The sequence below is a fragment of the Lutjanus erythropterus genome, chromosome 3 (genome assembly GCF_056507025.1).
Source record: "Lutjanus erythropterus isolate fLutEry1 chromosome 3, fLutEry1.hap2, whole genome shotgun sequence".
NCBI classification, from domain to species: Eukaryota; Metazoa; Chordata; class Actinopteri; order Lutjaniformes; family Lutjanidae; genus Lutjanus; species Lutjanus erythropterus.
Window position 1 is genome coordinate 23,233,387 of NC_139319.1, and position 14,137 is coordinate 23,247,523.

The 14,137-nt window shown below is 38.5% G+C and overlaps 1 protein-coding gene across 1 annotated transcript in view; it reads left to right on the forward strand.

Moving 5' to 3' along the window:
- The window catches only part of LOC146330032 (multiple PDZ domain protein), a 52,848-nt gene extending 38,711 nt beyond the window's left edge, over positions 1–14,137 (forward strand). Inside the window, exons 29-44 of the mRNA XM_084715470.1 lie at positions 323–414; positions 512–641; positions 1,659–1,751; positions 3,761–3,835; positions 3,934–4,290; positions 4,584–4,667; positions 5,459–5,652; positions 7,832–7,979; positions 8,096–8,167; positions 8,362–8,485; positions 9,093–9,136; positions 9,607–9,729; positions 10,440–10,544; positions 11,149–11,252; positions 12,893–13,016; positions 13,503–14,137. Of these exons, the coding sequence (XP_084571596.1) occupies positions 323–414; positions 512–641; positions 1,659–1,751; positions 3,761–3,835; positions 3,934–4,290; positions 4,584–4,667; positions 5,459–5,652; positions 7,832–7,979; positions 8,096–8,167; positions 8,362–8,485; positions 9,093–9,136; positions 9,607–9,729; positions 10,440–10,544; positions 11,149–11,252; positions 12,893–13,016; positions 13,503–13,649 (2,016 nt within the window). The 3' untranslated portion in view covers positions 13,650–14,137. The remainder of the gene's footprint in view (positions 1–322; positions 415–511; positions 642–1,658; positions 1,752–3,760; positions 3,836–3,933; positions 4,291–4,583; positions 4,668–5,458; positions 5,653–7,831; positions 7,980–8,095; positions 8,168–8,361; positions 8,486–9,092; positions 9,137–9,606; positions 9,730–10,439; positions 10,545–11,148; positions 11,253–12,892; positions 13,017–13,502) is intronic.

Sequence of the window (14,137 nt, forward strand, 5' to 3'; positions counted from 1 at the left end):
AAATATCAGACTCGAAATTGAGAGCAGCAAAACGAGAGCAGTGGGTTGTGGGTAGGAGGTATGGGTGAGTAGAGCGTGTTGAGTACCTGCACTGTAGATTTATCACACAAATTATCATTTGAAAGATGGCTGGTGCTGGGCTGGATTCTCGCAATGAGCAAGCGTGTAATAGAGATGACGAGGGAAGCCATCGCGGAGAAGCAATGAGAGGGGGAGGGGAGTTAGAAATAGATGACAAAATATGGCATATTAATGTGGAGATTCATGTAATAAAGAAAAAGATTGGTGAAGAGATTGCACATGATGTGATTTTTTCTTCTAGATCAACGGTCAGATATTGTATGGCCGGAGTCACCAAAATGCCTCCACCATCATCAATAATGCTCCATCTAAAGTCAAGATCGTTCTCATCAGGTAGGACATGCAGATTGATCATATGATGACACTAACAGGATATATGTGTTGATAACCAGGCTAGGGATATATCACATTTGTTAATTTGTTTTAATAGGAATAAGGCAGCTCTGGGTCAAATGAGCCAAGTATCCAAAAAAGAGTGTGAAGACACAGTCGACTCCCAGACAGACTCTGCAGAGCCTGGAGGATTATCCAGAGACCCCCAGCACATCATCCTACCTCAGGTGCAGCACCGTCACTAAACCTTGGCATTAACTGTTGTTAGACCTCCAGCTGCAATCGGTTGAGTGGTAGCAGAACACACCGTGGCAAAAACAGTGTTGACGCACAGATTTCATATACAACACTGTTATTAACCAATTGGTTAAAAATTAGTGTGGGTTGCACCAGCAAGAATTACTTTTTAAAAATTATTTAATCAAGTTCCTCAGAGAACATTAAGGGACAGACTCAATCCAAATGTGTTTTATGTCTCTCTTCTTTCTCGTGACTCCAGTTGATGTCAAAATATTTTTGTTAACCTTTTAGCTGAAAAGCGAACAATATAGCTTTTTGTTAGCTTTTTAGCTAGCCAGAAAACAATGCAACATTTTGTCTTTTTTTTTTTAGCTGGCATGCAAACATAAGGTGAGCAGATTTCTGAAATGAAAACCAGGGACATTTTCATTTCAGCCACCAATATAGCATTAAGGTATGCAGTGTTATTATCTATGAAATAAAAAGAGGACAGTTCCAGTGTCATGTATTGGGACCATGGCAACTTTTGGTTAATATTGTAAAACATGTCAGGAAATCATAGTTTACAGTCCCGTGGTGAGTGAGGATATGGGAAACTATGGAACACTCAATAAAAAGATGTGCCACATAAAATATTATTTTACTCTGCAGTTGCTTTTTAATGCACATAAAAACAGGGATATGTCCAGGGACAGCTGCAGCAGGAGACAAGCCACCAAAACCCCAGAAAAACTGGGATGTTTGGTATCCCTGAGCAAACACTGTAACATTTTATTAAAGTATACAAAACAGCATGTATTATTTTATTTGTTTATTTAAATTAGGGTAAGCCAGCATGCCCATACTGATTAAACTCGATTTATTTTTGGCTTACATCAATAAATTTGTATTTGCGAAATAGAGATTAGTTTTTCATTGTGCAGCACAACTGAAAATCTGGATCCATTCAATTTAAACCTTGCTTTTTTTTTGGCTGTCTGCTTTTTTTCAAATACTCCCTCCAGGATCACATGGGTCTTGGCCTCTGCCTGGCAGAGGAGGAGTCCAGGGAAGGAGTGGTGGTCAGGTCCCTGATCCAGAACGGCACCGCCAGTAAGGTGGGACATCATCAGTATCATCATCGTCATAATCTTAAACATCTTCATCAATAACATTTTTTTTTTCTTTTTTCACAATCCTCTGTGTAGCCTTCATCCTGTTACTGTATCTCAACCATTTTTTGTTCTTCTCTCATTTGTAATGTGTATAAAGCATCACTTGTTCATTTATTATGAACATGCAGTCATAATTTTACTTTAGTAGAAGTACTAAAGTATTAAAATGCACTTGAAGGTAATGGAGTGGCCTCTGACAGTGTTATATTGTATTATTGGATTTCTTTTTTATTACTGATGCATTAAGTGAGCAGCTGACAGTGCATCATATGTTATAAGCTGGTTACACCTTTTATATGTAAAATCTGCAGAGTAACGATATCTGTTAAAAAATGCAGGGAAGTACAAAGTACAATATTTGCCTGTGAAATGTACTGAAGTAGTGGTATAAAGTGGCATAAAATGGATAGGAGTCAACTGATATGGATTTTTTAATGTGGCAGCAGATGGAAGGTGTATAATGACAATATCAACATTTTTTTTTAACTTCCTGTACAGGTCCATTATTCTATGAACATTACAATCTGTTATTTTAGCCAGTAGCATATTGTTATAGATGCAGCGTTCATTAATTAATGGAATTCTTGAGGACTGAGACAAATCATGTGCTACCAAAAAGAAACAGTATTAATATTAAAATTCTAATTCCAAATGGTTGGAATGAAGGAATATGTTATTTATGTGTTTTGGTTTGCTTTAATTTTTTTAATTTCTAAACTTTCACTCTGTCAGAAATAAAACAACTTCAATGTCAATGTGTTAAAAGCCCTCAGAGTCCAAAACTAATACCTATAAATAACATAGATATAAAATATACTATTCTATAGTATCTACAACATTTTAAAACCAGCTTTTTTCTGAAAATGTTGGCCCTTTAAAGTTGTCCCAGATTTCTGTCAGCTCCATCAGATTAAAAAAATTGAAATGTGTATTTTGTCATCAACATCCATGGAGGTAAAATGTGATGGAGATGATGTCTACATGGAAATTTAATCACTTGAAGGTTGGCCTGTTACAAGGTTTTATAGCCTAAAGTGTTACCTTTAAAGTGTTATCTTTAAAAATACGTTTACATTGTTTACATTGGTCACATTGTTCAAGGCTGCCTAAGGATGTGCCTGCAGACACTTGGTGACACCTGATGCAGAAGTGTCCCAATTAACTGATCTATTACTTAAAATGGGAATACTCAAATAAAGCACAAGTAGTGGAGTAAATGTACTTCTACTGTTTTTATCCCACCCTCAGTTTTCTCTACATATACCACAAAAGAGTTCAAAATAAATTTCCAAAATAACCTGCCCCTTATTGTTTTAACTCAAAGATTCTTCTGTGTATACTAAGGGTAGTGTTGTTGTTGCTTATTTTTGTTATGAGGAGTGTCATCACAGTGTTATCCTAATTATCACTTTGGAATTATTTCAGCACACAGGTTGCACAAGATTTCATCACATTTTTGCATCCGTCAAGCCTTAACAGACAGCAGGCATTCTGACATAAAATAGTACTAATAAAGGTTCCATTCAGGTGAAACAGAGTCGGTGTGCTGCTGTTGTGCCGTTGGCTCACTGGAAAGGCTCTGCTATGCTAAATGGAACAGCCTGATAGTTTGACTGTAATTTTGGCAATCAGTAATCTGTCAGAATAGAGAAGTGTGTGTGAGCACCACATTACTGTACAATGCATGCAGCTGTAAAATGCGATGTGATATTTCTGGTAGTATTTAAGCCAGATCGACTTTGAGACGCCGTGTTTTAAAGTGATGTCGTCATGTACTAATAAGCCTTCAAGTAGGGCCCCAGGCACCAGTTATTCAGATATTTGTCCAGAGGGTGTGTTTGATTTTTAATCTCACTTCCCCTCCATCCTTCTGTTACACACACTCTCATGTATTTTGCTCATGTTCCATTTTTTGTATTCATGTTTCTGTGTGTGTGTGTGTGTCTGTGCAGGACGGCAGGATAAAGGTTGGAGACAGAATCATAGCTGTGGGTGAAGAACCTGTGGCAGGGCTGTCAGTGGACAAGGTAAAAGCACACACACACACCTCGACACACACACCGTATCCACTTCAAGGTCAAGCTGATTTAATGATTTATGATGCACCTCTCTCCTCTCTATTCAGGTGTCCAGTTTGATTCTCAAACAGCAGGTCACTGTCAAGCTCTCCATCAGCCACTCCAAGAGCATCCCCTCCTCCTCCTCCTCCTCTTCTTCGTTACCGCCGCTGACATCTCTGCACCATTCCTGCTCTCTCTTGCCTGCTTCCTCTCTAACCCTCCCCGTCTCCTCCTCCTCCTCTTCATCACTCAGTACTACACAGACCTCTCCCACGGGGCAGTCTGATTGGCTCGGATCAGCTCCCACAACTTCCGACCCTCTGAGCTGCCCGGTGGTGGCTGGCAGGGAAACAACCATCGAGATTTGTAAAGGAAATTTAGGCCTGGGCCTCAGCATCGTGGGAGGATATGACACTCTGCTGGTGAGAGCAGCCAATTGACATTTTACCTCGCCATTTCATTGAGCACTGTTAGGTAAACGAACATTTATTGTTTGTCATTAAACTAATCAAGAATTACGACATCAAATTAGACAAAACAGGTTTTTATAATGAATCTGCACGGACATTGTCAGCCATAATGGTGATGCTGTAGTGTGGAAATAACTCTTTATGTTCAAGCACATGTGTGAAATACTAAATAGTACAGTATCAATTCAATTTAGCTGAACTGGATTCTTTGGAACAATAAGAGTGTTTTGGTATTTCTCCACCAGGGGGCAGTAATAATCCATGAAGTAAATGATGGAGGAGCAGCACAGAGAGATGGAAGGCTGCAGGCTGGAGACCAGATATTAGAGGTAATATTACACCCAAACACACGATAATATATTTTTTTTGACTGAATCAGTTCAGCTTAGATGTCATTTCATCATAGATACATCATAAAACATACTGCTACTAGGTATACCTCTACCTTGCTTTAATTTTTTTCTCAATACAGCAACAGAGAACTGTTTTTTGTGGCACATGACTATTAATTTTGGTTTTGAAAAATGAAAGCCAAGGCTTGTGTCTTAATGTCATAACTGTCCAGTAAATGTAATGTATCTGAAATTTCTGGTACAATTATAATAGTTCTCTGCCAGGGGGGCTCATATTCATTTATTTAAATTATCATGAAACATATTAAAATTGTTTATCTAGTCACTCAGGAAAAGGCCTTATTATAGCCCGCATTTATTTTATAATCAGGCTTTTAGCACCCATTACTTATTTACACAAACGGTTTACTTTCTACACACAATTGCATAGGCCTATCATATTAAAGTTCCAGACGAGGCCATCATTGTTCTTTTTATTTTATTATGTTTTATTTTATATAGGCACTAAGAAAGAAACAAATCTTGATGTGTGTGTATTCTGTGTTGACTGGGTGTGGATATTTTTAATAGATGTCTAATATCTTTCTAACACATTTGATTGATGCTATGGTCCTTGATGCAAACATTACTCACAATCAAGCACTCCTTCTCATTAGCTGAAATAAAATCCATCTGTCGTCTGTGATGTACAAATACAGTTTCTCTAGTCTCTTCTAAACCCTACCACACAGCTCAGGTCTGCATCCATCTGTCTCTCCCCCTCCCAGGTAAATAGCATAGACCTGCGGCAGGCCACTCACGATGAGGCCATTGGCGTGCTGCGTCTCACCACCCAGCGTGTTCGCCTGTGTGTCTTCAGGCACCAGGAGGCCTACAGGGAGGAGGACCTGTGGGACGTCTTCAGCCTGGAGCTGAGGCCCCGTCCTGGAGAGGGGCTGGGGTTCATCACTGTGGGGAAGAGGTGTGTTCATAATGTTGATTAACAAGTGAGAATATTTTGTTTACTTCGGATGTACATGACAGACCAAACCTAACTGTACTATAGGTTAAATAACTTGCAGAGACATTGTTCAAATTCAAGATGTAGGCTCCTGAAGTCAGCCTAGACTGTGAGATATTAGTTAGGTTTCCCTGGCAACTTCAAGCCAAACTAATGGAAGAGGTCGATAATAATGTTAACAAGCAATGCGTTATTTTGAATTTGTCATAAGTACAAACACAGCACCCAGGGTTACTGTGGCTCAGGAGGTAGAGTAGGTGGTCCACTAATCTCTGGGTTGGCGGTACTTTCCCTGACTCCTCCTGTCCACATGCTGAAGTGTCCTTGTGTCCCAAAACACTGAACCGCGGGAGCCCTCAGGGCAAGTGAGAAAAGAAGAAGTCTGACCGGAATAGTTATCTTCCCTGTGTTGATGACTTAAGATGGTATTTTCCCAGGATAATCTTGCTAAATTCTTTTTTTTCCCCCTTTATCTGTAATACAGATGGGGAAAAAAGTTTTCCAGGATGGCAAGTGACTTTTTTTCATCTTAGTGCTAGCGTCAGGGTTAAAATGCATTTTTAGCCAAAAAAAAAAAAGACATTGCAGTAATATTATGCAACTTTGCATATAATATGTAGAACATAATTGTGTTTAGAGTGCATAAAGAAACCAAAACTCACCTGGAGGAAAACAACAGGGAGTAGTGCATTTCAGCCTAGAAATACAACAACCACAAACACTTACAGATGAAAAAAATGAAGGAACTTAACCTGTCCGACCCGTTCTAAGTCATAAACACAGGAGAGAAAACACTTTAGATCAGACTGAGAAAACTGAAATCACCAGAATAGTTTTTTCTCATTTGCCTGTCAGGGCTTCCATACTGAACCCTAAGCTGCTCCCAGTGGACAGGCCAGTGCCTTGCATGGCAGATGTGTTGCCATCGATTTGCGAGAAAGAGTGTGAGAAGGTGAATTAGAGGCCAATTGTGAGCTGCTTTGTGTTAAGGTAGAAAAGTATTACATAAACATGGTCTCTCTCTTGCACCTTGTGAAGCTGAGAAAGAAGCGATAAATAGGTAGGTTGTAAGTAGGCCATCCATTTGCTGAATCATGCCACTACAAAAAAAAACAAAAAAACAAGTTATTAAGCTAAGGTATGGCCCATTTCTTACTGGAAATTTAACCAGTTGCTATTTCCAGAATATCAGTGATGCTAGAAAATGGAGTGTCTTTTTAAGTTTCAGTGAAAAAGAACACTCCTCCATCTTCAGTCACTTTAAACAATAGGTTTAAATCTATCCAGGAGTCCCACAGTGTAATTTAATCAGGTTCACAGTGGACAGTCACTGGCCAGACCAGGCTGGATGTCTGAGCTTAACTTGTTGTCCTAACTTGTCCTTAGACGTCCTCCTAATGCAAAACTTCTGTTCTCCATTTCTGCTCTTCATTTTAGAATATCAAACAGACTTTGAAGCCAAGTTTATCTTCCTTCACTTGATACGGCAAAAATAGTTTTAGAAAAATGTCAGAATCTATCATGTTTACAATTTATTTTTCTATTTGATGTAGTATCAGATGGTATCGTTTACTTTTATAAATTTCAGAAGTGCTTTCATTTTTAAAGTAGATTTTTTTTTAGCAGGGTTTTTTTGAAAAAGTAATGTGGTTATTTTTTTTGGCGGTTTTATCAAGTAGAGAGAAAAACTCTTCCTAACTATAATTTTTAATAACTTCAAGTTTTTGTCAGAGGTGTTTAATAATGAAATGTCTTTGTGTGACAACAATTATTTAAAGGTAAACTCTGTTTACAAGTTTACAAGAGCTGTGACACCTTATCCAAGTTAGAGGTCAGAGACTCTGTAGCAACAGGGATCATTATTGTAAAAATAATATGTGATAAACACATAATGAAATCACAAACCGTTACAGCATCTAATAATCACCATAAAGGTTAGACAGCCAGGCCGTAAGGTCACATTGCAGGGAAGATACGAGACACATAATTTCTGCAGAGTTTAGATGCAGATTTTCATGCAGCTTTATGTATTTACACAATCAAGTGTGACGCTATGCAAAACAGCAGGCTTACAGGTCACATAATTCATTCTATAAGCGTGCAGCAGACACCGTTTCTGACCTCTGTTTTCCTCCAACAGTAATGACACGGGCATCTTTGTGTCAGACATCATCAGAGGAGGCGTAGCAGATTCAGATGGCAGGTTGTTGCTAGGTGACCAGATCCTGTCAATCAATGGGGAGGATATCCGTGCAACATCACAGGAACATGCACAGAGGCTCCTACAGGTCTGACACATTCACACTCACACCTATACAAAGTCTGTTAAACTAATGAGTGGTGCTGGGTATTGTGTTTTTAATGGATTCATCATCTTATGTGAGCCGTGTCACTTTGCCCTCAGAGCTGCAGTGGAGCGGTGCACCTGGAGGTGGCTCGATTTAAAGCCGGGCTGCAGTACTCACAGCGGAGCCAGGTAAACTGTTCAATCCGTGACAGGCTATTGAAGAAAATGTAAAAATATGTAAAAATATTAGGTATGATTTCTGTTATGATGAGAGTTCTGATTTTATTAAATTTAAACAAAAAATTATATGTATATTTTATATTGTCTATAGTTAAACTATCACTCTCTTAAACTATTTTAACGATGGCACTTTGTGAACTTAGGAGTACTTTAAGTTTTGTTTTATCCAGAGTGAAGACTCTGACTGCTCCACCCTGACACCCTCGAGTGGATGTGATGTTTCCTTCGGCCATCAGAGGGAGACAGATAACAAAACAGGGAGCTTTTGTGAGTGGCCTCTCCTGTTCTGAAAGCAAAACCATACAGCAGAGACCTGTTCAGTTACTTTTTTTTCTCCACTTCATTAGTTTTCACAACTGGAAAAGAAATATGTACAAAATTACAGGAAAAAAACAAAGCCCCTTTGTAATCCTAGATATAGCTTGTTTGAATAAACACAGTGTTGCATTTAATATCTTTATTTATTCAGTTTAACTCTCTTAAATTCCTTCTTTAAACAGGCTGACTTCAAACTTTTTAAAATTGTGTGTCAAGCTAATTATCCTACTAATAAAATGTTACTCTTCAAAACAGTGTAAACACTAATATAAAAATTGTTAGCCAGATATCTAAATAAATTCAGAATTATATAATTTCTGTCATATTTGTGAATGATCAAAGGGCCAGACTGAGGTCACTAAAGGGCCGGACTCGGCCCATGGGCCACCAGTTGAATAAGCCGATCATACAGTATACATATATAAATGATTATTAGTGAGACTCGTTGGCACCTGTGATTCAGAAGTTCGGCATTTTACTTTGAGTGGAAAGAATAATATTAACATTTTTAAGCTGATTATGCAAACATACAGTTTATCTCTTTGCCCTCCCCCAGCATTTCAAGACCCCCCTACCATCAGAAGAGTAATGATACAAAAGGTAAGACATACAATCTTTAAATCATAATTAATAATTATTTTAGTTAGTGTCCCATACTGTCTTGAAGAAACTCACTTTTAATATTTTGATGTACATTTTCAGAAAGTTGCTATTTAGTTTTGACTCTGTAGACGTTTTGTTTTTGTACATCTAATTTTAATTGTGTCAGACAGACACATTCAGTGTCTAGAATCATTACTTTTGAGGAAATGAAAATATGTCATTCAATTTAGTAGCTCCATTCAAAAACTTTACTTTGGTTATTTGTAAAAATCATGGACAGATGTAAAGGGCGACCAATAGCATTGATTTAGGAAAAAAGATAAAATATGGAGATATATGTCACCTCTTTACCTGACTGGACGTACATAACATTAGGTGTTTATGTCATGTTCAGAATCTGCCATATGAGTCACTGTCCAACATGTTTATAATGTGTGTGTGTGTGTGTTTTTGTGGTCTCACCACAGGGTCCACGTGACTCCCTGGGCATCACTGTAGCAGGAGGAGTGGGCAGTCCCCATGACAACGTACCTCTTTTTATTGCTGCCATGGATACAGATGGACTGGCTGCCAAAACGCGGCAATTACAGGTGGGGAGTGGCGCAGTATATGTGCCTGTGTGTGTTTTTGTGTGTATTATGTGTTCATCACATTGTGGGAACGGATCTATTATTGTCATCACATTATAAGCACTCACCTCCTGTGTGGGGTCTGTCCTCACAAACTTAACCATTTGTTCAAGTATAATGAGTTGATTTTAGGGTTAAGATTTTAATTTTGACTGTGAAAAGGTAAAATAAAGGTGAAGCTGCACATTTCTATGCATATTTATTAGAATAAGGACCAATTTTTTCAATATTGCTGTCTGTTTCAGGGTTTTAAAAACATATTGGTGGCGGTAAAATATCCCATGTTTATTTGTCTGTTGTTTTGTTGTTGTTGAATACTTGATCCTGATTGGTCAATTACAGCCTTCTGTTTTTTTTTTTCTGAGTAGCCGACCACTGCTATGAATAACAGATGTTTGCTGAGGCCATAGGCTGATTTGATGAAAGCCATAAAATCATTGTCAAATCAATATTTTGTGTCAAATAATTTATTTTTAGTTAGTCCTTATATAGGTGAGGAAAAGTAGCCTACTAAAAGCCCCAAAAGTCAAAAACAAAGGGAGACTTCATGAAAGCTTGGGGTTATGTAGTAATGTCAAACTTAAGAGTATGTCTCCGGGGACTTAATGTTCTAGTCAATAAAAATGTTCTCACAAAAATAGAAGTACAAGTTGTGCATGTGTGTCAATCAGACAGGAGACAGGATCCTGAGTATCAATGATGTGTCCATGGAGGGAATGACTCACGTCCAAGCTGGACTCCTGCTGAAGAACGCCACCGGAGCCATCAGTCTGCAGGTCATGTCACAGTGACACATACAGGAGTTAATCTGTAATGCCTGTCATGCACTTAGTTGCCAGAACATCAGCAAGTTTTTTGTTCAGTGTTGTTAGAGGAAGGCATGAATGCACCATAACCTGCTCCCTCTAGGTCATTATTACTTTCATAAAACTCAACAAGACTTTATTTTACATTAAAACAACTTCAACCTCAAGTCTTTAACAATGAAGAAAAACTGAAATAGTTTAAAGTTTCCGTCGTATTTCATTATCAGTATTTTGCATGTGAACAATATACTGTAATTTTAAGATAATAGCTTGTCTGACACTGATGTCACAGTTTGTCTTCATGTTAATAAGCCTCGGGAAAGGTTTTCGTTGTAAGAGAGGAAAAGAGGTATTTGTAAGTGAGCAGATGTCACTTGTTCTTGACAAGTACATTGTGTGTCAGGAAAAAAAAAGCATCAAAAGGTTTTGTATTTTTATTATTCCAAGTGTATTAACATTAAGACAGCCAGAATAATGTTAATAAATCAACAGATTGTCAAATTATTGTCCAACTAGTTTATGGCTGACTAAACCTCCACACTTACTCACACTGTTTTCATAATTCTGTATCTAGGTGGCAGCAGGTTCTGGTGGGTGCAACACAAAGGACCACAATGATGTGCATGCCCAGATGTCAGGCCAGCCCAGCAGCCTGCCCCGATTTCACAACAACCTCCGGTGAGAATCAGCCTGCTGATTGTTTCTTTACTTACTTTGGTTCCCTCCTGATTTATTCACTGAACAAGGACAAAGGCAGACCCTGGTCCCCCTGACAATAATGAGGAAGAGCAGACACTGTGTGAGAAGCATTGGGACGAATGTGCTTTTGGCTAGAATTAGCTGGACTGTTTCTTGTGGTTTGTTTTTTGCTTTGATTGTTTTAAATTAATTTTTAAAGGCATACTATGAAGTGTTTCATTAAAAAATGTGTAGACTAATGTAAAACAGTCCCTCTAAATCATCTCTTAGGACCCACGCAAAGTGTGTAGTGGTGGCTGTATGGCCAGGGAAGCTGCCCTCTCCCTCTACGTTCTTATTTTCTAATATTTTGCTGTCTTTAGAACATGTCTGAGTGTTAGCTTGTTGCCTCCAGACAGTACAGCATGCAGGTTTTGAGGTCAAGAATCTCTAAAAACATAACAACCAACAATTACATCTCATTCTCTTTCCTCTGCTCTTGTTCTGTGAGAGGGGTCATCAGGTCATCAGGGTCAGCCTGATAATATTTTCATATTTATGATCTAAAATCTGGATGATTACATCAGCACTGATGTAAAGGGAGGTGTTGTCGAGTAATGGTAAACTCTAACCATTCTGGCGTTATCTTGCATACTACTGTTGACAGAAATCCAGTCCTCACTGAAGAAGAATTTTCGCATCTCCCCGAATATTTTCTCATCCAAGCTCGTTTAACATCTGCTTTTATTGTTTCTCACTCCAAAGCATTATGGCAATGAGCAACATCCGTCTCCATTGCTTACTTCTGCTTTTACATGAAATCACTCAAGATCACAATCCCCATGAGATCACATTCCTCATGAAATCACACAAGATTGTGTTCCCTCTGGCACAATAATCTCGATGATGTGCCATTATTGTCAAGTATTGTACTGTGTGTGTGTGTGTGTAAAAAAGAATCTGTGAAGTTTCCCCTGATGTGTGCGGTGCAACCTGATTTTGAAATCTGTTAGGGTTTTAAAACACCTGTTATGTGGGGCCAGATTAAGCTGCATTCAAACAAAATCTTTGAATAGTGTGTTTACAAACAGTGCTACATATTGTACCTTTAAGGCAGTTTTCAGCTGAATTACCAAAGACCAATGTCTGTTTCATATTTTTGTGAAAATAACACTTTGAGTGTTTTTTAGGCAGCTTATCAAACTAAATAATACATTTGGAGACACTGCAAAACCTCAGAATATGGTAACAGAAGTATATTTATTATTTGAACAAGTCATTATTTGCAACCCTAACTTATTTTGTTCAGAAAAAACAGTTTTTCATTCTAAAATCTGCTGTGACCCTTTCTAAAAAAAAACAACAGCCCTCTTAATCCCAAGGTTGAGAAGCTTTTATTGAATTTAACACTTAAGTGCTAAACTGAAAATTCAATAATAATTCATCACATTTAAGTATGCAGCACATTAGAAATTCACCTCTCACTGTTCTCACCTATTGTCTGTCCAGCTGAGATAAGATACCTCTTTTACAAACACACACTCAGAAGCAATATATGCTCTGCAGTGTAAAGCTAGTTCGGCGCGACTCTTAAAAGTGTGCACACCAGCAACATATACCTTTGCATTCTATTCCCCCAGCACTCGCATGTATAAGACCATCACTCTAGAGAGAGGCTCGTCAGGCCTGGGCTTCAGCATCGTAGGAGGGTTCGGCAGCCCGCATGGAGACCTGCCGATCTACATCAAAACCGTCTTCAACAAGGTGAGAGAGCATCCTCCTGGGAGAAATCCTCCACGGGGAATCCTGGGATTCAGAAATGTAATCTCAGCACAGCATGGTGTTCAGTCACACTGGCAGAATGTTTATATAAGAGAGAAGAACGCAAAGATGGGAAGCTGCAATTATAAACTGCAAAAGACTGGAGGGTTTTTTTTTTTACACATGGTGAGTGAGTAATAATATAAACATACTTTGATAAAAAGATGATGAGTTGTTTCATCATTTTGACATACATCATGGTTACATGTGTTGCATTTTTACAGTGATTTATCATTTGAAACATCTTGTTTTCTTTAATATGATACTCAGTTTAACAGAACTGAATTTAGACATTTTATCTCCATGTGATCAGTTGTTACATTTCCTTTGTTGTCTTGTGTCTACATCCCTCAGTGCTGTGATAACAGCGTAAACAGCTTGTGATCTCTGATCTGCACATGTTGAGGGACTGGTCTTTGTGCTCTGCAGGGGGCAGCCATAGAGGACGGCAGGCTGAAACGTGGAGATCAGATCATCGCTGTGAATGGTCAGTGTCTGGAGGGCGTGACTCACGCCGAAGCTGTGGACATCCTGAAGAAGACCAAGGGAACTGTAGTCCTAACTGTACTCTCCTGAGACACAGCCCATTGTGTCCGATCATGTCTAATAATGTAGCTGCCGCCTGTAGAACAGCAAATGTGGACAGTTAAAGTAATATTTGTTTTGTTTATAATGATAATAAGAAGAGTAGAAATGTGAACGTATCTGTTTTTAGTTCGGGGAAGCTACCTCTAACTGCAAACACAGCTTGGGTGTGTTTACTTGCAGACTTTATTCCCTCTATAAACTCATATTCCTATGAAAGTGTTATTTGAGTTACTGTGTTTCTGTTGTATAAATCTTCATATCCCAGTCATGAATGTCTCTGTATTCATGCAAACAGGATATTTTTAAAATTACCATGGAAACCAAAGCACCAAAGCTGATATTAGGCTAAATAAGTTAATACAGCAGCGTCCCAACTGATGATGATATATTGCATCTTATTTATTCTGTTGAAGGTTTAAGCAAGATATGCATCATGCTCATGTAAACACCCTCATGAATAAATGACCATCCCCATA